Source organism: Strigops habroptila, chromosome 2, assembly GCF_004027225.2.
Source record: "Strigops habroptila isolate Jane chromosome 2, bStrHab1.2.pri, whole genome shotgun sequence".
Taxonomy (NCBI): domain Eukaryota; kingdom Metazoa; phylum Chordata; class Aves; order Psittaciformes; family Psittacidae; genus Strigops; species Strigops habroptila.
Window position 1 is genome coordinate 40,266,279 of NC_044278.2, and position 26,981 is coordinate 40,293,259.

Consider the following 26,981-nt stretch of genomic DNA (forward strand, 5'->3'; position numbering starts at 1 on the left):
CTGTGCCACCTCTTCCCTTTCTTATAAGTTATGAATCCTGTCTTTAACTATGGTACTGCTCCAGGAAGTGACAGGAAAAATGGCTAATTTTCTCTTTAAACATGTAGTTTCCATTTTAACTCTTTATTTGGTAGAAGAGGGAAGAAAAGCAACCACAAATTTGTTTAATTTAAAGAACACTTAGCCATGGTAATTTAAGAACATTCTCTTAAAAAAAAAAAAAAAAAAAAAAACCAAAACCCACAATAATCTTATTCAAACATAGTCTGTATTTTCTAGTTCAACAAGGAGAAGTGCAAAGTCCCATACTTCAAGAGGAAGAACTCCATGCACCAAGATCCAAGATGCGCTGGGGGACAAGCCAGCTAGAAAACAGCTTGGCAGAAAAGGACCTGGGGAACACCAAGTTGAACATGAACCAGCAATGTGCCCTTGTGGCAAAAAAGGCCAGTGGTATTTTCAACTGTACTAGGCAAAGTATTGCCAGCAGATCAAGGAACGTGATCCTTCCTCTCTACTCAGCACTGGTGAGGCCACACCTGGAGTACTGCGTCCTGTTCTGGGCTCCCAAGTACAAGAGACATGGACAGACTGGACAGAATCCAATGAAGGGCCACGAAGGTGATTAAGAGACTGGAGTGCCTCACACATAAGGAAAAACTGAGAGCTGGGACGGCTTGGGGAGGGTAGGGTGTGCCTCAGTGATGTATATAAATAACTGAAGAGGGCAGAGCCAGGCTCATTTCAGTGGTGCCCAGTCACAGGAAAAGAGACAGTGGACACAAACTGAAACACATGAGGTTCTGTCTAAACAGGAAACGCTTTTGGTCTGTGAGGGTAACTGAGCCCTGGCACAGGTTGTCTAGGGTGGGTATGGAGCCTCCATCCTTGGAGTTATTCACAAGCCATCTGGATATGGTCCTGGGCAATCAGCTCTAGGCGGCTCTGCCTGAGCAGGGGGCTTGGGCCAGATGACCTCCAGAGGTTCCTCCAACCTCAAGCACACTCTGATTCTGTAATTCTGCTACTCTGTGTTGTAATATAAATTGACGTTTAATCAGATGTAGGAAAGAAACACATTGAAACCTGCATTGCTAGACATGCTTTTAGGAGTCTTCAGAACATCTATCCTATGTTAATAGAATAAGAACTTCACTCTCTGTTTTCTTTTGTGGTGCAATTACAGCATTATATGTAGGATATCAAGTTGTATCAGGATTCAGGAAACATGGCTTCCATTAATCCTCCTCCACCTGCTGTCTGATCATGCAGAAGTCAGTTTATTTTTGCACTTAATGTTAACCTTTACCTGTCTCATTTTTTATGTCCTATGCTCTTGAGATCAAGGCTGTCATTACGAGTCAGGTTCCCATTTGGTATAACATGTCAGCTGCCACAGGGTTTAGTTAGAGTGGATTAGGATTTTGCTTGCAAACAGCTCCATGTAAGCAGCTGATAAGTGTAACTGCAAGAGAAATAAAGCCTAACGTTAACTGCTTGTTCTTAGCACATCACATACACTAATTTCTATGATACATGCTTTATATCTTTTTTGGGGTGTTTTGGCATGGTTGAAGAAGCCAGTTACTCTGGATGAGAGAAGATAAGCTGCTCTTTAATTTAATTTTTGCTCTTCTAACTCACGTTGCTGATGTCTTAAGATTTGGATGGGTGCCCCTTCTTTTGTCAATGAAATTAATTCATTAATTCCTGTGTCAGAAGAACCAGTTTCAACCAGAAGATGCAACTGATCACAATTTTTATAAATGTAACAGGAATCGGGATGGAAAGCTTATCATTCTGACCTTGTAAGTGAATCATGAAAATAATAGTCAAAGGGATCTTCAAATCCAGTGTTACATAGTGTTACTGTTGTATTAATACTGTTGTATTAATATTTGAATTTAAATTTTCAATTACAAATTTTGAGCTTTGCTAATGACAAATATTATAAAAGTAGTAGGAATTGCTTTTAAGGAGAGTATTTTTCTTTCTTCGGGTATTGCAATAGCACAATCCTATCTTGACTTTAAGTACACAGACAAAGGTACCTGCGTATATGTATGTATACACAGACAATGAATATATACACTAAAACACTTGATTTTTTTTTTTTTAGCTTGATGACTCCAGAAACTTTAGCATTTGTTTTGTTTGTATTAGTAAGATAAAAGGATAATGTTAGTGTTGCTTGGGTATGCTAGGCAATAAATTGTTCTGGCAGTTGATTAAATACTAGACCAAAGCCAAGGCATTTAATCAATGCATAAAGTCCTTTGTTGCCTGCACATTGCATCATCATGAATTTTACTGCAATTTGACAAAAATAAAATACTTACTGACAACATGATCTTATAAGCTCCCTTTCATATTTTCAAAGCTTTAAATGTGATGTGAAAGTGACACAATTTATAATCTGCAATGTTCTCTGCAAACCAATCCTAAAAGATGAATCTATCTGCATATGTAAGATTTATCCCTTTATTTTGCATTATTTTTGACCCTTGCACATACTCTTACATGTGTTAGAAAAAAAGAAAGTACATTTTCAGATAAACCCACAGTGAATCAGCATCATTCTTTCTATCCACATTATTTGTTTCATTTCAAAAATCTACAGGGTACCTTGGCTGCCTGTCTATTAATTTCAGTGAAGCATCTTGTTAAAATCACCTATGCAGTTTCCTCTTTTCATGCATAATATGAATTATGTACAGAAGACAAATAACACACAACACGAGACAAAAGTATGTAAGTTCAGGATCTGGTAAATATTTGCAAGGATCAGTCTTAGAACTCACTAAGTTGTCCAAATGATGTATGGAAATATATTCTATGTCCTGGAATTCTTCAGAACCATTTCCTTTTGCTGTTTATAATTTATTTCTTTTTTCATCTAGCATGACTGGACATTTACACGTTATTATACATACATTATGTCCTCCCTCACTACACTATTGAAAAAAAGGATTGAATGAGAAAGAATAAGGCTACTGGTCAGACATGAACACTCATTTAGCACAAGAATACAAAGGAACAACTATTTCACAGCATTATGCTTGTCATTTTCTTCAGGCCTATCAAGGCTACTTGTTAAGTTTCCTGGACATAACTATTTTACGTTCATTCTCAAGGAAGGATCTGTTTCCTAATAAGGTACATTTTGAGGAATAAAAGCTGTCCTTCCACTGTCAAGGATTTTATCTTTTTTAACATCAGAAGGGATCATACTATAACCCTGTAGTCTAACCACCTGCATGACTTAAACTATGAAATATTTTATTTCAGGACTGGCATGTAACTTCTGCTTGAGGTGTAACATGTATTTTACAAAGCTAATTTTACTCAATTTAAATGTTCTAGCAAACACAGAATTCACCAAAACACCAAGTAAACAACTCCAAATATAACCAAGTCATTAAATGAGTCATTGTTCCTAGCATGAGTGCAGGTTGCTCAAGTTGCATATCACAGAACCTTGTCCTGCCTTTTGCTGAGCCATCCTACTTGATGCTTGACATTCTCATCCTCTGAAACATACAAAGGGTAATAGATTCAGAAACAAATCAGGAGCTCACGTCTGACTAGTCTTTACAATGACTCCATAGACCCTTTCAGTCACTGCACTCCCAGGCAGAGTTCCTTATCCTGCTCATGTGATGCATGCTCTGTTCTAGAAGTTTTAACACATATATGATGGGATTAAATATTCACATTTTGGAAGAGACTCCACGTGATAAGAACTAAAATCAGTCTCTACAATTATCTAATTTATCATCTGGCAAATCCCTCACTTTGCTAAATCTTTAATAAATAATTATTTTCTCCAGAAAAATTGACATTTTTTAATGGCCAAAGAAGGTATTGAAATGTTGAAACAGTCTGTTATAAATAGACAGTGCTAACACAGTAGAGTTATCTGACTGCTGTCTGTCTATCAAGGTTCTCCACCTTATCCCCATACTTTCCTGGAGGTAATTTAGTTTATTAATTACCTTTGATGGATATTACTTAACTGGTGCAGTTCAATACATATTGTATTTCAACTAAAATCCTACTGTTTCCTCATTAAAAAAAAAAAAGTAACTATGTTTATAAACTTGACTATACACTAACTTTTTAGGAAAAAAAAATTTCCATTTAATTACAGGTCTGCTAGTTTTTCAAGTTTTTAATAGCAGTAGCTACAACAGTGCTTGCATGTTAAAGGAAAGAAAAGCATGGATCGTAGTATGGATTTCTAAAATAACTGTTTTCACATTACACTACTTTGAACTTAATACATTGCATTCCTGATTTCATTTGAACTCAAAACAGAAGTGTATAAATGATTAGACTTTGTTTTCCACAATGTATTACTGGAAGTTTAGCCAGATTTTTTTTTTCTTTACTGAAATTGAAATTATATATAAGGCATGATTAAAAGACAGTTATAGTATGTTTTTAGGTTCCCTAAAGCTCATTCAAAAATGCTACAATTAAGATAATGAACTCTAAACTGCTTCAATCACCATGTAAATTACTGTTCAAATGATCTTTCTTTTCTATGAGAGTACTATATACTAGAAGAACTAATGGACTATGAGCTAGAACAAAATACCTGCTACTGTCCCTATTTCACTGTTTCTTAAAAACATACATATCCTAGAGACAATTCTGAACATGTCTACCATCCTCTCCCTCCTCCCCTATACACAGCCCTGAGAACTGGAAACATTTTATGTTACTATTTGAAAAGGGGGGTCAGTTCTCCAGCTGAAGCTACTTATTGCTAGCAAGAAGCTAACCTGTCACATTTACAGAAGGTAATCATGCCTATGCATGCTGCCTGTTCTCGGAGTCATAGAAGATTAAAAAGGGGAGGCATCATTTTTGTTTTCTCTGGGGAGAAAATATTTATCTTCAAGCTTATAGGAAGAAAATTCCAGAGAGATCACAGAATCATAGAATATCTCAAGTTGAAAGGGACCAATGAGGATTGAGTCCAACTCCTTGCTCCTCACAGGACTACCTGAAACTGTATGATAAAGATTTGGTGGTAAGCATAGGAATTCAGTACAATATAAATAATATGAATTATGATTTTTTTTGTGATCTTTGGAGTTTGGGCTCATTTTGAACAAGATGTAGATTATTTTTCACCATCACTTATCTAAATGCATTAGGTCATATAAAGTACATGACCCAGCCAGGATCACAAATACTGTAAATATGGAAAGACCTTCTTGACATACTCTGCATGTTAAATCCCTTAAATTTCCTTTAACTGAAGTGGCAACTTGCTAACTAATGAAGCTGAAATGACTGAAAAAACAGACCCTTTAAGCACTTGAAACGAGAATAGAAAAATCAACCACAACAATTATGAGTTTAGTACAGGATGAGTAAATCATACAAATTTGATTGTTGCAACTATATTGCAACATCAAAATCAGTCTAAACACATGAAAATTACTTCCTTAAATTCTATCAATTGCTCCATAACAGTTATTGCAGTAGCAGATGGTGATCCCCTTACACTAAATATTCTCTCCTTTTTTGGTGACAGAAAATTAAACCCATTACCCTACTCACAGTGATTATTTATACTTTTAAAAGAAATAGCATCCATAATTCAATTCAGATTTAATTGAATACAAAGAGATATCATTTCTGTATTGTAACTTGTAAAATGTGCAAATCTGAAATACTGTACTTCAACGAACAAATTTGGCTTCCACAGCTCTTCCAGATAGAACTATTAAAAAATCAGAAATAGATGTTAGTGCATATAAAATGCTCAAAACTTTATTAATCATGTAGCTGTTCACTCAAAAATACCACTTCCCCTTTAGCAGTCTTCACACTCCTGAAACAAGAGTCTATAATATTCTGTCATTCAATTAAATCTTTGATGCATTTTCTAAACACCAAAGAGTAAAACATAGTGCTCAAAGAAACTACCGCATGTCAATGATCTCGGTGGCAGCAAACGACCAAAACACAAGCAAACTGCTCATTTAGTCTCCATCTAAATGAGACTTTGAGAAGAGAAACTGACAGTAGGATTCACTGTAGTTTCCCAAAGTTAAGATTTTCATAAAATACTTGCTATTCTGTTTCATGCAAGAATATTATGCCTGCTATAGAGCCTCATCCACATTTTTACTCCTGCCTCCCATCATTTTAGAGGGAAAACATTCATGCTTGGACAGCCCCCATATGTCACATAAGACAACACCTGATGTCCCATGTAAATCACTTTATGTTAAGTCTTATGTGTGACACACAGATGTAAGTTGTGTCCTTGTGAGAGACACAGCAGGGACTCACGGTCCAGCACAGCTTAACTCATCTAGAAACCAGCCCTGCCTGCTCTGCCCTAGTGGGACTGGGGAACTCTGATTTTCAGTGCTTGAAGTATGCCTCAGAAAAATCTGGATCGTAGTGTATTTTTCTCATATGTTGTTCACGGCATTGTCTCTTACTTTGTTTTCCACTGACAAAATGTAACTATCATGAAAGCTGGTACAGGTCAAATTTTTCAGACCGTATCAAGTCCACAGAAATGGCATTTACTGATTAATCTCATTGGTCTTATTATTTTGACTATAAGCACATGTTACAAACAGGGAGATAAAAATTCATCCAAACTTTTCTATTTTAGCTGCTTTCTCTTCATTTGGCCTTTGCCACCTTTCCTCATGCACTGAACACCCATAAATTTGAAGACATGTGAGAGGAATTTTCTCATAAAGAATGGGAAAGTACAGCTTAGAAGTACCACTTTAAACAAATTGTACATTATCACATACACTGCTGGTTTATTGCTCTAGTTAATAAGTAGGTATTTTCTCTCTGGTGAACAATATGAGAGGTTAACAGAGTCCCTGTTTTCATTCATTCCCTGTTGAAGACTCCCTGTGACCAAAAAGTCTAATACTAAGACCTGCATGGTATTAGAATGATTTCCCAAATAAATAAACTTTCCCACAAAAAATAAAGAAAAAAAAAAAAAAACAACCCTTCTCTAACAAGGGAAACTATTCGCAGTGGAAAAACTGAACAGTTTTTCAAAAGCGAGGGCAATATTTCAGGCCAGATAACTGTTCTAATATAACACCCCTTGTATAATGAACAGACACAAGCTTGAGAGGGTGTTATTTGGGCCCATAAAGGAGTCTGCATGCTGTTTTGGCTTCAGTTGAGAGGCAAATGGAAAAATTAACAATTTCAGTAAGCATGAATGGAGTATTTACTGTCAGTGTAGCATAACAGCCCAGTAGATCTTGCATTTATCTAAGGCCATTCTTCACATTTCAAGTAATGTGTGAATTAATGCAACACTGCTGTCAGCAGGAAAAGGGACTGTAACTTTCCAAACCTGGAAGCAATGCTACTGTGACGGGAATGTTTTGGAGAGAGGGAATTTCAGCAGGTAGCAGCCAGGGAGACCAGATACACTGTCAGCATCACCACTGGCATTGACTTGTGCCTGCCCAGAGACACTTGCCCTGCTCATTCCTACATGTGGGCCCAAGAGAACGATATAACCTAGAACTGGTAAAGTTGTGTGTGTTGCTATTAAATCTCATCACCATCTTACAGAAGTTTTTAAGAAGGACAAGGACTCAGTTTTATATAACATTAAATCTGTATAATTTGTTAATAGCTTTTCTACCTTTAGTGGCATAGAGCCTGAGGTAAAATTCATAGGACAGAAGAATCAGAGATGACATACTAATTTTAATAAGGTATACACACCCCATTAAAATTAAAGGCCTATAATTCTACTGCCATGCAATCTGTAGATTTAAAAAGCATGAACAAAAAAATGTGAAGTAAAAAAAAAAAAAAAAAAATCACATGTAAATGAATGCAGTAATTAAAGTTTCCTTAATCCTGCCACTCTGTGTACCTATATTACAATGCTATCTTTAGACAGCATGAGCACAATTCTTTTTCCCCCATCTTTCCTCCACTCAGCCACTTCGTCTTCTTATTTGGTACTCTGGATGCACAATAGATGTAGAATTCCCAGTAAATGTGCTCTGATCTCATCCTTCTATCTTACCACTTCGTATGCAAGTCCCGATTTTACTTACTGCACATCCTGAACTGAATACAAAGGATTTAATTTCCTTATAAGCTCATATATAATTTTATCACTGCACTACCCAAGTTTTTCATTAACCTCTCACCTTTCAAACTAGAATATTTGACTGCAATCTCCCAGTAAAATTATTTTTCCTTTTTATGCCCTGTTCTGAAAACTTGAGCCAAATGATTCATAAAGAGGTAGCTGTTTTCACTGGAGGGTTAACTGCACTTTTCTATTCTTAGATTAACTCCTCTCAAATAAACCTTGACTGAGTGAAAGTGACCATTAAATAACATGTACTTGGAATGAATGCATAAGCAGCTGAAAAAAAAAAAAAAAAAAAAATCTTAGCTTACTCCATGTGTAACTTATGTAGACTCAAATCCTGAGTTCCAGCTGCTTAACTAAGTACCCCCACATTCAAGTTAAGTCTCCACGTGGTTAAAGGACATTACCAGCAACACTTGAAATACACTTCAAATGAAAACAACTTAGTGATGATAGAAGGAAAGAATGTGTTAATATTTAACAGCTCTGCAACTTTTAATATGAGCTGGTAACTGTAAATATAGGTCCCGCTGGAGTTACCAGACAATTTCCAGTGACTATGAAGTCAGAATCTCGGTCAAAACTCAGTCACTCTGAGAAGGAAGAGTTTTCGATTGAAAAGTACTCATATTTTCTGGACATCGGTAATAGCATAACCCCTTGCTTATTAGGGAAGGAATTGTTTCTAAAGCAAATGAGATTCAGATGCTTTGAAGCCAGAACAGCGGCTACAGTTAAAGCGTTTTTTTTTTTTTTTCTGCAGCATTAGTTTTAGTGCACATACTCTTTTTCAGCTCAGGTGGGAGCAGTGGCAAAAACTAATGCCTGTCAGTCCTGGAATATTGCATATTCAGTGCTCCTGTAGTAAACCGAGTAAAGATGTTTGTTCAGAAGACTCACCTTTTGATTTTTATGCTTTAATTATTAGTGTTATGTGGCAACATACTTCATCCCACATGTCCCTTGTCTGCATTCCAGTAGAAAGACCTGGGGTTTGCTGAGACTGAGGATCTATTCTGTTCAGGTGCTGACAGATACAAAGCCAGGAGCTCTAGGCACTTTACCCTTCTTTCCCCAGCACTGAGTGAAAAGGGATTCTGGAAACGCATTTCCATTAAAGGACAAGATTTGGGGTTTATTTTTCATTTGCCTTAATTGTAAATATTATGCTGAAATAAATTAAATTTTTATAAGACCCTGTCTTTGCCAAGAATCCACAAACAGAAAAAAATATACAAGACAACTGCTAATAACATCTTTGCTTTTGGCTACAAAGTTACTTTTAGTATGTAATACTAACAATGAACACAATTTTGAATGCATTTAATTCAACCTTTGGCAGTAAAGTACCACATTAATAGTCATACTTCAAACAATCCTGAAGATCAAATGAACTACAGTTATTTTAGTATATATAATGCCACACATAAATGCTACAGTCACATCTGTGACTGTCATTTACCTATTATCTGTAAAGACACAACCATAAGGGTGTATTTGACTATGTGCTCATCATTTAATAACATACCACAGCTGGGGTTACTGACTGCTACTTGTAACATGTACAAATAATATTCATGGCATCTCAATTGAGAGTAGCTGTGAACCAGGGCCTCAGAAACATTAATCCTGTTATTACCTGCATATACACATGCATGCATGTATATTTTTATATATATATTATCTTCAAATAATATACATACATGCATATTGAAATCTATGCATGAAGGAGAACAGTTCCAGTTATTAAGGCATAAAAATGCAGAAGCACCTTTCCTAGAAATTGTGGGAAAGAGAAATAGTTCTTGCTGGTTTAAGAAAAGCAACAGTAACTGAAGCCCGCCTACTGAATGACGGAGCACAATGTTAAACATGAGAATGCAGAATAACAGATGAAATAAGAACTGGAACTGGGGTCAACAGCAGCTTCTCTGCAAAAGTGAAAGCCTGTAGTTTCTTAAGTTTTGCCCTTAAGCACTGAAAAGATTTCTCTTGAAATGCCAAAGAAACGTTCATGCTCTTCTTCTTTCCAACTGTTGATACCAGTGGCACACTTTCCCTCCCTGAAGCATTCCTTTTTATAGGCATCTTATTTGGGCACTGAATGAATAATCCAAAGCCCATCTAGTACCATAAAGATATCCCCAACCTGACTGGTGTTGGCGTGAGGCTAGGTACCACATATTGTAATTCCCCTAATTTGTCATAAAACTTTACAAGAACACAGTAGAGTTAGAATTAATACTGAGGCAGAACTACACCTGGGACCAAACACTGAACCAAGCTACTTATAGTGAGTGGGGTTAACCATAACATCCAGAAAAGGTAGACAGACACTACAGGAGGAAAAAACAAACAAACAAAACCCCCAGAATATAAACAAACAAACAAACCAAAAAAAACCAAAACCAAGCTTCAAAACAATCCAGAAAACAAAAACCCCAAATACTAAGCAACAAATGCACGTCATAAAAACATCACTGTAAAGGCATCAGTACTTGTGCTCAAAGGAGCAATCTGTCACTTCAATAAACCACAGTTGGAGGTCATGAACTTCAATCTGTACTCTCTGCCCTTAGAAGCCAGACAACTTGATCTTAAAAACATAAGAACATCACAGAAACAAAGCTGATTGTATGGTTGGTTATTCTGCGCTGATAAATCTATCCAGTTCACCTTGTGCTTGGAATGGTATGACTTGTTTGAAAGGGTGGAAAAGAAATCATAACTGTCCGTTATTTGTTCTTTTCACTAGATATCGTAAATAACGTAAAGAGTATATAAAAAGCATCTTCTGTTCTTCAAGGATATCATAAAGTAACTTAAAATATCAGGCAAAAACTTTTTTTTTTTGCATACAACCCCCTAAATTCCATTATGTAATTGCATTAAATATAAAACTTTGGGATCTTTTAACTCTCAGACAACAAATATATGTATAAAAACTAATTCTGACAACAAAGCTAAACCAAAAAAAAAGCCACCTTATCTCCTTATATGTAGGCCATGCATTTTAAATAGTTTATTTCAATATTTAGCATGCATGGCTAAAAAAATAAATGCCAGAATCATGGAAAGGTCCTATTATAAAGATTTCCTGCTGATTGACAAATTTAATTTGCATAGCTGTTATCACCAACATTATATCAAACTAAAACTTGAAATAATGCCTTACAGGGGTTCTTTCCAGTGCATCCTGAAAAAGAGTGGCCAGAATCCACAGTGCAACCCCAAAAAGAGAAAGGCCAAACTTCTTCTAATGACAAGAAATCTGCCACAGACAAAAGTTAAATCCAGTTTTCAAGCATGTCCTCATCAACTATATTCAGACCATCCATTCTTCCCATTAATTCTCCTTCTCAGTTCACTATGCATATATATGTATGCATATGCTGGCATACAAGTAGTGGATATATGCGTGTGTGTATTTGCATGCACAGACTAACTATTGCAGTAAGTGAAAATGGGAGCCCTCCTCACTGTCCAATCTTGACAATTTTCTAAATGAAGTCTAAATTTAGCACTCAAAGGCTATATCATAATGCTTCCTGCATTAAAAGGCTGAATTAAGATTATAGACACAATCTTGACCTTTGATCATCTTCTCAGCCTCTGCAATTAAATACCTCAAGATCTGTTGGGTCAGTCTCATCACATTTGAAATTAGCAGCACCAGGCTACATCACTTTGACAGATGGTAGCACTGAGCAAGCACTAAATATGCAAATGTCATTAGCTTTCCTCTATAGTGGGAATATCAGCACAATATTATTTTCAGTGTTACAATTTTTTTTTTTTTTTACTTCCCATATCTGCTTGTCAGCTTTACATCTGGAAGACATTAAAAAAAAAATTAAATTAAATCCACTGATTTCAGACTATCATCAATTCTGGATATATTTACTACAAAAGAGTTACACCTTAATCATTCCAACTGGAACTGATAAAACTATTCATTATGAAACACTGTCATTGCAAACATGGATCTTTATCTCATGCTTACATGTGAACTCTGACTTCACCATAACAGAACAAGAAAGACAAATACTCTGAAACCCAGCAATTTAGATGTTACAAGATGTCATTTTATTGCTTCTGGCACATCAAACCCGAAGGCACTTTGAGGTCTCTCATGACTTCTCCAAGTACTCTACCCTTTTCACACTAGACCATTGATTCATGTGTATCAGCACTTCTATGAAAACCTGTTATTTGACATTGCCAGACTTTCAGCAAGTAACTTGGTTCTCCTGATGCCCTATGTTTCCAAGACAATATTTCATTACCATAAAAGCTGCATAAATGAGTATCTGTTTCTTGTTTGGTCCAGTTGCCTCATCATCACCAACTATCAGCTACCACATAATGGTATCATGAACTATTTGGTCAAACATCTTATCTATACGTACATTTGAGAATGGATGCTACTAAAACAAATTATTCTTAACAAAAAACATTTTTAAAAAATATTCAATCCAAATGCCCCTCTTTCTGAGTCCCAGGAAATATATAAATATATTAACATTCACTAACTCTTTTTAAAAATACTATCTTGAGGGTCCGGATCTTAATTTCTCTTTAGCAAGAAGGTATTGCTATTTTTAAAAATGTGTCTAGAAAAGAGACTTGCCTTAGCATCTATTCACAAGTTTCCATTTTTTATTAGTAGTCTTTCAGATTAGTAAATTTTGATGGATTTGTCTGTGATTACTGGAAGATAGATACCCTTAAAAACAAGGATAACGCATCTTAATAGCCATCTCTGTTTAAAACACTTGTATGTAAGAAACCTTGCCACAGTAAAAATAGATAAAATATTATCCATGCAAGAACTGTTTAGAGACACTATTAGAAAAACAGTGATTTCTTTTTTCTTTAAGACTTACAGATGAAAAAATAAGCAAAACAAATTTAAGTCAGAACAAAGTTTTCCAACAAAAGAATACTGATAGCTTGCCCTTACAATTCTATAAGCTAGTAATTCTTCAATTTCTTCTTCACTTGTTTATCCACATTCCTGCAATTTATGCCATTCTGTCTTTTTGATGAGAGATACTATTTTTCTTCCAGAAGGATAGGCATAAAATTTATGATGCTCAAAACCAGTAATGTAAGTCCTCAAAATAATTGAGAGAGTTTTTTAATCATCTTCCTATTATTCCCTTTATTATTATTACTTATTTGTTTGTTCTTCCTACATTTAAAACTTTGTGTTGTTTCATTTTTTGATTTTGGGTGGGGTTTTTTTGGTTTGTTTGGTGGGTTTTGGTTTTGGTTTGGTTTTTTCTGGGGGGAGAGGCAGGTAGCAGGAAGTGCCTGGTCCTCATTAGCTAGATATGTGAAGGAAAATGAATTAGCTATGCTACATGGCCAAAATGCAGAGAAATCAGGAGCCATGTGTATGAGCTGAGAGATATCTTCAGCTTTTTCTAGTTCTTGGATTTTTTTCTAATGATTCTTCACTTTCAACATTTTCTCTGGAACAATGATATTACCATTAAAAGTACTTTTAAAAAGAGCAAACAAACAAATAACAACAAAAAAACCTACACCACACCACACCTGAAAATCTCTTACTAGTGCTTTTGTCTAGGAGTAAGAATTTCAGTAATATTATTTACCAGACTGCCAAAAAAACCCCAACTGTTAGGCATACTGGAAAACTTACATTAAAAGATAACTTTTATTTTTAAGTACAGTCTACTTATTTTTCCTTGATACTTTTACCTCTGTGTTTCCCCTGAATTATTTTGTTTTGACTATAACAAGCTTCCAAATATCCACCTGATTTGCATCTAAATTTTCTTGAAATATTTCTCCTCATATATAAGAATTAATGCCCAAACATTTTTCTCTTTTTAAATTTTGTAGGCACGTCATTCTCTTACATTTACTAAATTTTTTATTGCATGCACGAACACCTCTTTGATAAATCATAGAATCGTTAGGGTTGGAAAGGATCTTAAGATCATCTAGTTCCAACCCCCCCACCATGCACAGGGACACCTTGCACTAAACCATGTCGCCCAAGGCTCTGACCAGCCTGGCCCTGAACACTGCCAGGGATGGAGCATTCTCAAGCCCCAGCCCAAAGACTTGCAACAAAGATGTTTCTCCTTTCTTTCTGTATCAGATAAAGAGGAAGTCAAGGGATTTTTTTATAATTTAATCAAAATAGAGGAAAAGCTTGAGGAGAAGAGAAAGGCGGCACCTTTCCAATCTTCTGTATGCTGGGAAACACACAACCTCTTTTGCATTTTTGGCACTATTGGGTGCCTTTCTCTGATTTATAAAGACAGGAGAAAGAAGCAAGGATCAGAACAAGGACCATGAAGGAACTTCTGCTAGGATTGCTTCAGATCTGTCTTGGTTTGGGGGTATTAGTCTAATTGCTTGGAGAAGCAAGTGTTGATTGAATTGTCCCAAACACATCCTGATAACATAGCACCTTCTTCCCATCTTCACTTGTTCCTACCATAATGGCACCAGAAAGTGATCAGAGAGCAGGTTCTCTTCAGTCTCTCCACTGTATTTGTAACCTTTCTGGGTTACGGCACACATGCCCTTTTCAGATTCAACTCTTCTGAAAAAGTCATGGAAGACTTCACCACAGATCATCTAATATTTGATGCTTCTTAGAGTTTGACCAAAGAATCTCAGCTGCTGCTTTTCTTTCCCTTTTCTAAACAAACATCTGCAATGCTTATTTGTTCAGAATCTTGGAAATGTTAATCTAATTACCAAGAAAGAGTCTTGTTTGTTGAACTGATGGCTTTTACGTCAGTTTGATGAATTTTGGGAGCCTCAACCACTATTTTAGATTTGCATTTCAGAAGAATTTAGATTATAAATTAATTCAATCACATTACATTCTTACATTATAGAGTCTTCAAATAAGTTTAATATTTTAAAATGCCAGTCTCATGACAGCTCTGAGTACAGAGATATGTCCCTTAACTTTCACATCAACCAGTGCATTTCAATGTACGTGCTATGAATACACAAGTTAATTTAGTTTGGGATTCAGCTTAAGGCATTTCAGTTCTGTGACCCACTTACATCCATATACCTGTGTACTATGTCTAAACTCCTACTGTAGCTGTTAGTCTGTCTGATGGATCCTAGCAAATGGTTTAGCTGAAAAGCCACAAAAAACTCATTTTATTTACCTAAGAGTGGGTGTGCAGTGGCATGTGGCTTGCCCAAACGTATCCCCCATTCAGCCTCCTCCAGATCCAATGCCATATGTGCCATTCTTTGCAAATGTCTTGGAAATGCTCCTAGTGTGTGTCTAAAATAGTAATAGACACCTATCCCTGCGTAACTGAATCAAGTTTTAGCTATATTTCAATGGTGGCTGAATTCCTCTCTGGCCTGAAAACAATGGAAATTAAAGAGGGAAACAACTCACATACAGCTATTTAGTATGTAGATACTTAAAGTTTTTGATGCCCACGCATTGTTTATATGCACAGAGGAAAGCATTTGCAGGACAGAGATTCAAAGTACAATTTGAAATAAGATGTTACAAGCAAACTTAAATGATAGTATCAAAGTTAGGAGGTCCATATTATTACTAGCTGTACAACTTGCTTTTTTTTAATTCTGTTAGAGGGAACAATAAAAGATAATATCTGTGAACAAATTTTGAGAGACAAAGAAAAAAAAAAGCTATTGTTTTGAAAGTATGTCCAAGTCATTTTAGTTCTTTGCCTTGACTTCATTTTGTCTAGTGCGTGGAAGAAAATTATATACTCTTGACTAAAATATGTATTAAACTTTAATCTGTATTTTAATTATGTATTTAACTTTATCTGTATTTTCTCCTTCTTCCACATTTGCTAAAATGAGAGCTGATAGACCACTTCTTATATACTAATACATGGCTTTTGGTCCTTTTCTAAGATGGATGAATTTAGCAGGACAGTGTAAAATGGACAAAATACTGCCCACTCTTTAACAAATGAGAAACCATGTATCTTACTACAAACAAAATACATTCACACAACCTGACTACACTTATAGGACTTCTCCTCCTTAAATTACAGCTGCAAAACCAAAGATTACAGTCATATTTTACTATTACACTGAAATGAGATCTGAAGTGGTAATTTTTTTGGTCAGAACTATTAATTTAGTTGTGAAAAGAAGAACTGTGACAATCAAATGGCATTTTAAACTGTTTGAGAAAAGTACTTTTCAGGGAAAACAAACAAATAAACCTCTAATAAATTAGTGAAAGCAATAGCCAGACTAAGTTATTTGTTACATCGCTGTATTTCAGCAAATATCTCAACAGAAGAATTAGTAGTAAAAGTACTATCACTTTTATCACTTGGTACTATCACTTGGTATCACTTGAAGGCTTGTTTCAAATAATGATATCCTAAAGCATTATCTGTGCCATACCTGTAAGTTCAGAACTGTTAAAACAAGATATTAACAATACCTTCTGCTCAAATACACCAATCTCTTCTTCTTTTCAAATATCAACATCCTTCCCCTACTCTAAGTACAGGGCACTTATTATCCCCTCAGTATAAATTAATACATCCTTTAATGAAGTCTTACCTAAAATAATTATTTGGACTAATGCTTTTAGTTCTCAGACTTGCTTACATGTGATCCACCAAGACTTCACATAAAGTTGTAATTCTACCCACTGTAAAGATCACATTGCTCCTTCATATACTCTCACTATACTTGCTTGTTTGTTTTTCAGTGTCAAGTTCTCACTGAGCTAAGCAAATAGCAAACACATTCTGAAGTTTAGCATTATGCATACCTTACATCAACAGTAAAAAGAGGTACCCTGCACTCACCTGCTTATTTCTTCAGTATTAGGCATGTGTTTTGTCCTAATGCATGTGAAAGGTATTTATCATGTACAATAAAGATGTTAATGTCAGACAGCTGAATTCCTGCAGTGTCAGAAGGACAGGGGGAAGAGAGAATGAGTACATTTCAAACACCTGGCTTCCAACAAGCATCAACTTCAAGAAGATCTCAGATCTAATTTATTTCTAGGAGCTAGCAACTGCTTTTTCCATCTGTACAAGACACTTTCTGTAAGCTCCAGCAACCCGACCTGTCTAAATTCCTAATGTTAGCCCAATGGCTTTTTCTACTCTTCAAGGCATTCCTAAATTGCAGTGAAAAATTTCATGGATGGATGAGTAGTCTACCAAGCTCACATTTGAAAAGGAGATGGATCAAACCTGTATCACCATAGGAGACAGATTCCTTGTCATGGGTACCAAACACTTTCACAGAAGAAAAAGACCTTGGAAAAAGCTCAGACAAGATTACAAATGGAGTGTAGGAATAATTGCCTCCGCTGCTCTCTACAGAGTAGAGAATTGCTTTCTTTGTGTGGACCAATGTTTTAAACCAGGACCTCTGGGCTTTGCTTAAAACCATCCCAATAAACACAAATCATAAAAACTTGCAAATCTGCATTCCAAACTATTTGGAGTAATTTAAAATCTGTTTCTAGTGATCTTTCTTCTGTGAATTACTTTTCCACTGTGATGATATTTACTTGAAGGAATTAATAAAATATCAGGCTCTTCTGAGAGTTATTTCTGTGTATTGCTAGCACATTTGGTCTTCCTTTAAGTAAGCTTATTCATTCCTCATCCATTGCCAGATTTATTTGTTAGTAGCACAATTAAATGCAGCCAGGGATCCCATGCAAATCTAGGGAACACCATGTTTTTGAACTTGTAAGATAGATTGCTTTTAAGGCTTAATTTTCAGATATTTTCTCTCTTTTGTTGTTTTCTATTTTCATTCCGATTTAATATCTAGTTGTTATCTGAAAACTTACTCTTTTCTTAAGACAATAATTAGGAAAAACTGTATAAAGTAATAAAAATGTAGGTAAGTATATATGGCCAGAGTAAAAGCCCTTCCTACATTACAAAAGATTTTTAAAACGGTTGGTACCATGAAACAGCAATTCTTATTTGTAAACATGTTTATATTATTCAAGATGATGAAGAAATGGTGCTTGCACAAGATTTATGAAAAATTTTTGTTCACCATTTCCTTTGTTAAAGCAAAGATTTCCTTATACAATCTGTATTCAGAATTTCTGATAATGCATTAAACAACTGTGTGCACACATACTTATGACTATGTGCAATGTATGGTTTTTAAGAACCAACAAAATAATATATGCAGAAACAAATATTTTTCTTAAAATTAATAGAACAAGACTTCATAATATCTAAAAGAACACTGCTAACCAACAAATTACTGAGAAGATGGTTAGGCTCCATAGCCTCTTTAAAAACAATCAAACAAACAAAGGACTAAGGGAATTTTCTGTAAAAGTACATTGCATATGTTCTTATTTTAAACTTTGTGTTTATTAACTCATGTTTATTTATCACCTATGTGCTGATAATAATGCTTCATTTATATAATTGCTATTATTTTCACTAGCCGTACATAAACAAACAGTTAAATTGTTATATTGGTTAAGCTATAATTGACATGATCTGTCAAAACTAGATCTGATAAATTACATAAAACCAGTATTTTTGTATTTTAAGATGATCATCACAGGAACACATCTAACATAAGAAATTTCTGCTATCTAAAATTAAGATGAATTTTCACATGATGGAGATAAAGGACTGTTTTTTCATAAATTCACAGCAATCTCAGGTTTCCAATAACACCTAGGAAAAAAAAAAGTATTGTATATTCTCTTAGACTATGACACTTTTCAAAGATAATTTGAAGCAGTTTTGGTTGAAAATTTACAGAGAAAAATAATGTTCTTTTATTTAAAATATTTCTAAATGTATTCCATTTTATTTCTGTCAAATAAAAAATTATATACTAACTGAACTATATGGCAGGGGAGTTATGTGATTTAGCAACATGTCTGTATGTGTAGGTGCATGCGTATTATCTATGTGTAAATACAACTGCTGTGCAGTCCTTTCCCTTCCTTCCCTTCCCTTCCCTTCCCTTCCCTTCCCTTCCCTTCCCTTCCCTTCCCTTCCCTTCCCTTCCCTTCCCTTCCCTTCCCTGCCCTGCCCTGCCCTGCCCTGCCCTGCCCTGCCCTTCCTTTCCCTCCCTTCCCTTTCCTTCCCTTCCCTCCCCTCCCCTTCCCTTCCATTCCCATTTTCTCCCCTTCCTTTCCAATTTTCTCCCCTTCCTTTCCAATTTTCTCCCCTTCCCATTTTCTCTATTTAATATTACAGTATACCAAAGCAACTAACGTTTGTAAACATCCAAATATTTAAGTCGGCACAAAGACTGAACTACAGAAAAGTAAAGGGGTTACTACCATCATCATTAGTAAAGATGAACGGTGGACAAGGGAGGGTGGTTTAAGTTCAAACTGATTTCTACAAGGGAAAATACATTATGTCTAGCTCTAAAGTGAGATTTTCTAGTTACAGATGTAAAAGCAAGTTGACTTTAAAACATGAGCTTAAAACCAGCAGTCATTACTTAGTAAGAACATGTTCATATTCAGAAAGATGTCTAAACTGCTGCATACACTATGTGGTGATAAAGGTGATTTCTAAACACTATTTAATTGACATCCCAATGCAAAAATCTAGCTGAATGTATCATAAGAACTTATTTCATCATTCGCAATGCAACCCATTGTAGCAATCCCAGTCCAGCCCTCCTCTCATGCCCCATTGACCTGAGCTGATGTTGGGTTGGACCACTGTTGGAGATACTGTAATAGAAGTTTCCAGGCAGGGAAGGAAAAGGTGAAAACAGAAAGGAAATGTCAGTTTGACCTGAGCTTGTCAACTGGGTTTTCAAAACTAAAATAGCTTATAACATCATTCTAAAGGCATTTAAAGCCCTCACCATTAAAATAAACAGAATCTTCAAATATGTAAGAAAAATCTTCTAAATCCTATCTCTGCAATCTTCATGTTGCTCCCTGACTGAAATTACAGTTCTTGTTCACTAAGCTTTCCCCAGATTCTTTGGTAGATTCTACCAATACCCAAGCATAAAGTGACAGCAGGACTGAGTATTCTGATGGGACTAAAAAGCAGTAAAAAGTAGTAGAGAGCTACTTGATGTGAGAGGTTTTTTTCTTGATATTTCTGCAGCAATAATACAGATAGAGTATGTAAGTTTGCCAGATGGTGTCAATTCAGTCTTTTTTTCTTTTTTCCCCCTCAAATAATCACTTTATAGTGTAAGAACCTGAAAGAGAGAGGGAAAAACCAGAACCATTATATTGCTGAGTAATTAATTTTATTTCTTTCAGATTAAAATATCAAATAATACATGTTTATTTCAGGAACATAAAGTATTAAGTTTTAAACTTAATTCTAAATGGGCATTCAAAACTATCTGAAAGTAACCTTTGACTGTATGCACAAAACATGTATAAAAGAATATATTCCTTCAATACTGAAATGAGGATTATGTCTTCTACCAATACCATCTTGATCACTCATTTGAAAGGTTCCATTCAACAAATATAAAACTAAAACACTCATAGAATGATAAACACAGTCTTAGTACCAACTCTCTAACCAATACTTGCTTACTCTAGTAGGCCTCCTCAAGGTGAAAGGCTTTGTAACTGTTCATAAGAGTATTCAGGATCACAAACTATTTAGTACTGTATTTTTTAAAGTCTATCCTCAATCTACATGCATAAGCACCAACAACTGGAAATTAAGCATGTGTGTAAGAAAACACTATGTATCTTAAGCAGATTAGAACATGCCTTTACCTACCTTCAGATTAAAAAAAAAATATTTAGAAAAAGCATGAATACAGATTGATGTGATGAACACATTTTAATGCCTGATTATCTGAATTCTGCATTTAACTATACTTTCTGGAAAGTGCCATATCAGATTTTTAAGGTTTTCTTTATGTAAGGAGAGGGGTGTTTTAAACAGCACTATGGAATAATTGACAAAACTGTTGCCATTTAAATGATGGCTGTTACATGCTTATCTGAGAAAAATACGAAACTCAACATGACTAAATATTCTTCTTAAGTAGCTTAACATGTAGGATATTTTTGATTTTCTTTAAAAGAAAACCATTATCATAATCAGAATGATACTGAGAAGGCTTTTGAAAAAATACTGTGATGCAAAATGTCTCACAGGTTATGTAAAGAGCTCAAAGAACAAATGTTTTTAAAATCACATAATCTGGTAAAAATCTCCTTCACCACACATAACCCAGACAGCATTATCCACTGCCCCTTCCCCTCCTCTTCCCCCTACTCTCCTCAAAACTCTTTCTATTGTGTATGAGTAGCAAGACCATTTTTATAGATATTCAGACAGAGAAGAATATTGCTTCATCTGTTCAACTAACTGCAATAACCAATTGTTTCAAACCTCTGAACAATTAGTAATGACCCTTCGCTGTACCTTCTGTGTACAAATTCTAACTTGTAGAATTTCACGCCTAGTGTAAATCTAGTATAAGGCTGTGAGACAGTATGAAAGTGCCTAGGTGATCTTTTTGACTGCAAACAGCTGGAAACAATACTCAGTGCAAACCATTTTAAAGATGCAGAAAGAAGCTGAACACGTGTTTTGGAAAGCAGGAAGCAGAATCTAGTTCAATTTATGGTGATAAAGCTTGATGCATCAGAAGGTTAAATACCTTTGGAAGATATTTGGTACCCAGCATCTATTATCACACCAGCCAAATGTGATTCTAGAGGATGTATGCCTATAAAAATGCTGAAATTTCACCTTCCATTCTCCTTGATGTAACTATTTTACATCAAATAACATTTTTTTTAATAGAAAAATGAGAATTAAATTAAACCATGTAATAAAATCCATACAAAAATAAATCTGAATGTGAAACTTTTTACTCTAGGATAGTAAGATTGTAAGAGTTAAACCAGAATCAGAATCAGGAACACATGACATGCATCCAGTCCTAGCCATCTTATAAATTTTAGATTTTGCTATAAATTACCTAAATTTATACAAAACCCAATTATAACATGTCCAAGTCATTCAATAGTAGTTTCTACTTCAGCATGAAATACTTCAGGGAAGAGAATATGAGTAGGAGAAGAAAAAGGAACATGCTCAGAAAACATTTTTCTTTGGCACAAAGGTCTCACTATTAAGACCCTTGTTTCATATGTGGTTAATTAAAATGCAGGATATAAAATACATTACCTTATAACACATGCATAGAGCCCACTGTCTTGTACCACTGTTGGTCGGAACCAAATGGAGTCTTCTTCTTTGCTCATTCTAGTTCCATCAAAAGCTATAGGTTCCTCAAAATCCCCAGGTCCAGAGCTTTTGTACCACATCAAACTAAGTCCAGCACTCTGGGCTAGGGAGTAATTAGCTCTAATATATCCATAAAAGAGCGCACATTTTATACGAACAGGTTCTCCAACTAGAACTTGATATTTCTTGTAGTCCACAGACCAGTCAGTGCATCCATCAGCTAAAAGAGAAGAGAAAATTACAAGAGATTATCAAAGGCTTCAGATAGCACTATTCACACAGCAACCTTTATTGTGGGAAAGCACTGTATTTGTGAAAAGGTCCACTGAGTAACTAGCAGAACTCTTGATCTCTGAAAAATTAACTGCATTTTCACACTATCAATGTCATGTACTTGTCTATGCAGAATAGAGCTATTATGAGATTTTTGTGTTAAATGTTGTTCATTTCTGAGCTAACTGAGCAATTGCTTTTTTCTTTTGTGTAAGTCCAGCATGACAAGTTATAAAATACTGGAGTGAAATCAGTGTGACACACAGGCCATGTGCTAGATGGAGCTTCTGTGAATTGCATCAGTAAAATACCTTCAGGGTAACCGTGTAAATGAAAGAAGGTACTCAGTCTCAGAAGACATTAGGACAAGGATCTGTGACCTGAACCAAAAAAATGTGAAAGTCTGGGTTAGATTTGAAGAAGAACCTTTGAGAGCAATCAGAGCAAATGTGCAAAAAGATACTGCCAAGAAGATGAATGTCAGTATTTTTAATTGATTGTTTAAAAACAAGTTAAGCAGATCTGACTTGGAATTTCTGACTTTCTTGAAGTACATTACAGATTTATTTAACTGATTAATGGTTTTATTTTTTCCTGTTGAATAATGTCAGCCACTACCAATAGTGTCCCACAATAACTGTTCATCAGAAAGCAATACTAGATGTTTGACTTTCTGAACCCCAGCAACAAAATCAAACCCTCAAAAAAGACCACCCAAACTCCTTCCCTCTTTCCCATTATTTTAAGTTAGAAGCTAAGAATACCAAAACAACAAAAGGAAAACAGATACTTTCTACAATGGCTTCCTTAACAAAAGCTTATGTTTTCTTTTCCTTAAGAAGTTTCACCTATGGAAATTGACTGTTAGGTTCATTCATTTAAAAATTCCGTGTCCAGCCTCAGCTAGCTAATCACAGCCTTAATCCAGTCATTTTTATTTCATCTTGAAATGAATATCTATGGTTTATATACATATTTGGTCTTTGAATTTGCCACTTCCTTTTATTAACTTCAGAAGAGCTTAGACAACTAGTTAGCTTAGAACAACTTTTGCAAACCTAAAGTCACATCAAATGCCTCTCACCCTATAGTTAGTTGAATACTGACTTTCGTGGCGAATTCAAGATGCTGTACAAGATAAAGCAATATTATCACTTTAAACATAGACATGTTTCAGCTCTTCTTTCGGAAAATAGCATGCCGGTTAGTAATTTCTGAGAATGACATTTGGATAATACCACAGTACTTATTATACATAGTAAAATAAAATAAAAAAGACACAAACATCTCTACATATCTCTGTGTAAGTAATAGCCTAGGATGATACAACATTGAAAGACGGAGGAAAAAAAGAATAAAAACTTTAGAATCAACTTGCATTGTGAACAGAATTCAGATAAAGAAATTCACACAGAGAAAAAATATTTCATTTATCTTTGGATTGTCTTCTCCTACATTTACTTTAAGACTGTGAAGGGACAATATTATGTCCTTGTTCTAATTTTCCTACCCAACAGTCCCTAAAAATTACAAACCTTTACAAGGCTCTAATAAGACATAGATGTACTCTTGCAGAAATTTTAAGTGAGTGGAGACAAGTCTACACTATTAGCTTCCCCACAGGACTTAAGAAACTAACTTCCATTTACTTCAGAATTTATTTACATCTTTGATCTTTTAATTTTTTACATTTCTGAAAGAGCATTCTCTCTCTGATATGATTCTATTCCTCTCTGCTTCTAAATCCCTATGCCAAAAATGAATTAACAGGCACCTTTAAGCAGCGTTAATTCCATTTTATAAGTTACCATGTAATAGCTTCTTCATCGTACTATTATCAAATTGTAATATTCCCTTTTACTGCCTAATTAAGTTAGTACACTTCAGTTTATAATATTAGTCTGCTAGTCATGTTTTCTTTCTCAGGATATTCAGTTCAAATGGTTCCCAGTTCCTTGAGCTTGACGAATCCATGAGAACAAATAGCAGAATAACACCAACTCTGTTTTAAGCCTTCGTATTGAATGAAGGATTAACTATGCAGAGCAGATATTCTTGACTTTATTTCAGCATGCTATTCCTCATTAAAAAGTGCTAAGGATCATGTGCAGTCCACTTTAGGAAGCTTAGGCAAACAGGCTAACAGGTATTCCATACTCACAGGCAAAACCAGAGAGAACATCACCAAACTGCTGAAAATTATCAAAGTTCAGTTCCTGAGTTTTAAGGAGAATCTTAACAATAGATTGAATATGCAGGCATTGTATGTCCACTGGAACTCAAAGGTATTCTGAGCTGCAATAGCCCAAGTATTGCCAGCAGGCTGAGAGAGGTGATCCCGCCTACTCAGCACTAGTGAGGCCACACCTGGAGTAATAGCGTTCAGTTCTGGGCTCCCCAGTACGAGAGAAACATGGAAAGACTGGAGAGAGTCCAACAAAAGGCCACAAAGATGGATAAGGCACTGGACCGCCTCTACTGTGAGAACAGGTTTAGAGCTGAGACTGTCCAGCCTAGCAAAGAGAAGGCTGAGGGGGTAACTTATTTAAATATAAATACCCAAAGGGAGGATGCAAAGAGGACAGAGCCAGGCTCTTTCCACTGGTGCCCAGTGACAGGACCAGAGGAAACACAATAGGCTCTTCTGAACATTGGGAAATACTTTTCGACTGTGAGGATGACTGAGCACTGGCACAGGTTTCCTAGGGAGGTTGTGGAGTCTCCATCCTTGGACATATTCAGAAGCCAGCTAGACATCATGCTGGAAAACTGTTTCTAGGTGGCCCTGCTTGAGCATGAGTTTGGACCAGATGACCTCCAGAGGTCCTTTCAAACCTCAACCACTCTGTAATTCTGTGATTTATTACAGTTACATTCAGTGATAATGTTAAGATAACATGTATCCTCTTCTCACTTTCAATAAAGTGAACATGAAAATGTTTCTCTTCCTGCTTACAGAAATATTATACCAATTAAACTCTGCCAATACTGACATTCAATTAACTTAGAACTGTATTAACTTTGTTACAGCTGGTAGCTTTAATACCTTAGAAAATCTTTCCAGGAAATACCTCATACTACTGCTCAGCCAATATGCCTTCATCTATGAGAAGGTGCTAATGCAATTTTGACAGATATAATAGAAGTTCATCATTCTCATCATAAGACGCAGACACCCTTCTGTGATACTTTGTGATAACAGTGATATTTCAGGAGAAAACTGTCTATCTGTGCTTAAAATGCTCCTATTCCACTGTAACTAAGGAGTATAAACAGAGGCTTAAAACCAAATTATGGAAAGAAAAATAGACTGTTGTGTCCTTAAAAATTAGATTACTGTGAACACTCTGACAGATGATAGCATGCACGCACTGTGACTGACACTTCCTATGTACACTTTGCATGTGGTGTGTAGAGCACGTGCATTTTTCAGTGTAGAAAAACTTGGATGTATCAGAATCCTAATTAAAATAATGATTTTCAAGTTCCTTGAAGCATGTAAAGATACATTTTCCAAGACCCAAAGACTAATTATATTCATGATGCCTTTAACATTCATAGAAATCTTTAGATTTTTCTATTGACATTGGTACCTTTAAAATAGTTCATATTTGCATGTTAAACACTTGTGTTACTGCCTTTATAAACTGGGACAGAGGATAGCAATGTTAATTCAGACTTGTTAATATTAAATAGATAGAGGGATCTCTATTCTAACTGTGGTTCATTTCTATTTCGACTGGATTTTCTTTATTTTCTTTGTGTAAAAGGAGGGCATTGACCAAAGAAATACATAATGTTTCCCTTCTTAGTTATGGCTGCTACTGACACACAATCAAGACCTACATTTATGCTGGTTCAAAACAACTGTGGGGAAAAAAAAACATACTCAAGACTTTCCAATGTTTTTATTTCTATCATCAGATCATCAAACAGTCAATCATCTATTTTATTTTATAATTTGGAAAATACTTGAATAATTCAACAGCTTTGAAATTTCAGAGCAGCCTTCATATGAATGATAATAGTCCCTGATCTCTACTTTAATAGCCTGCTAGCTAGTGCTACACATAATAGCACAATACAGGATCCAGGTCAAATATCATTCATTCAGTTATCTTCTTGTGTGATTTCAGGCTATGAAATAAACCACACTACATTACTGTCCTAATAATGAGATCATTCTGCTGGATTAACATGTTTGTTGCAGGCTGTACCTGCTGATAGGGCCCAGCACACAGAATATTTAACATTACTGAGAACGTCTTCCTCTTCATTTTTCAGAATCATATGTATCATGTGCAAGGCAAAATTCAGTGCTGAAAATGAGGGGAAAAAAGAAAAAAAAGCTAATAACT

At 35.4% G+C, this 26,981-nt stretch overlaps 1 protein-coding gene across 1 annotated transcript in view; it reads right to left on the reverse strand.

The window, feature by feature from the left end:
• The window catches only part of IL1RAPL1 (interleukin 1 receptor accessory protein like 1), a 729,930-nt gene that overhangs the window by 309,750 nt on the left and 393,199 nt on the right, over positions 1-26,981 (reverse strand). The window contains exon 3 of the mRNA XM_030476890.1: positions 22,291-22,570. Coding sequence (XP_030332750.1) covers positions 22,291-22,570 — 280 coding nt within the window. The remainder of the gene's footprint in view (positions 1-22,290; positions 22,571-26,981) is intronic.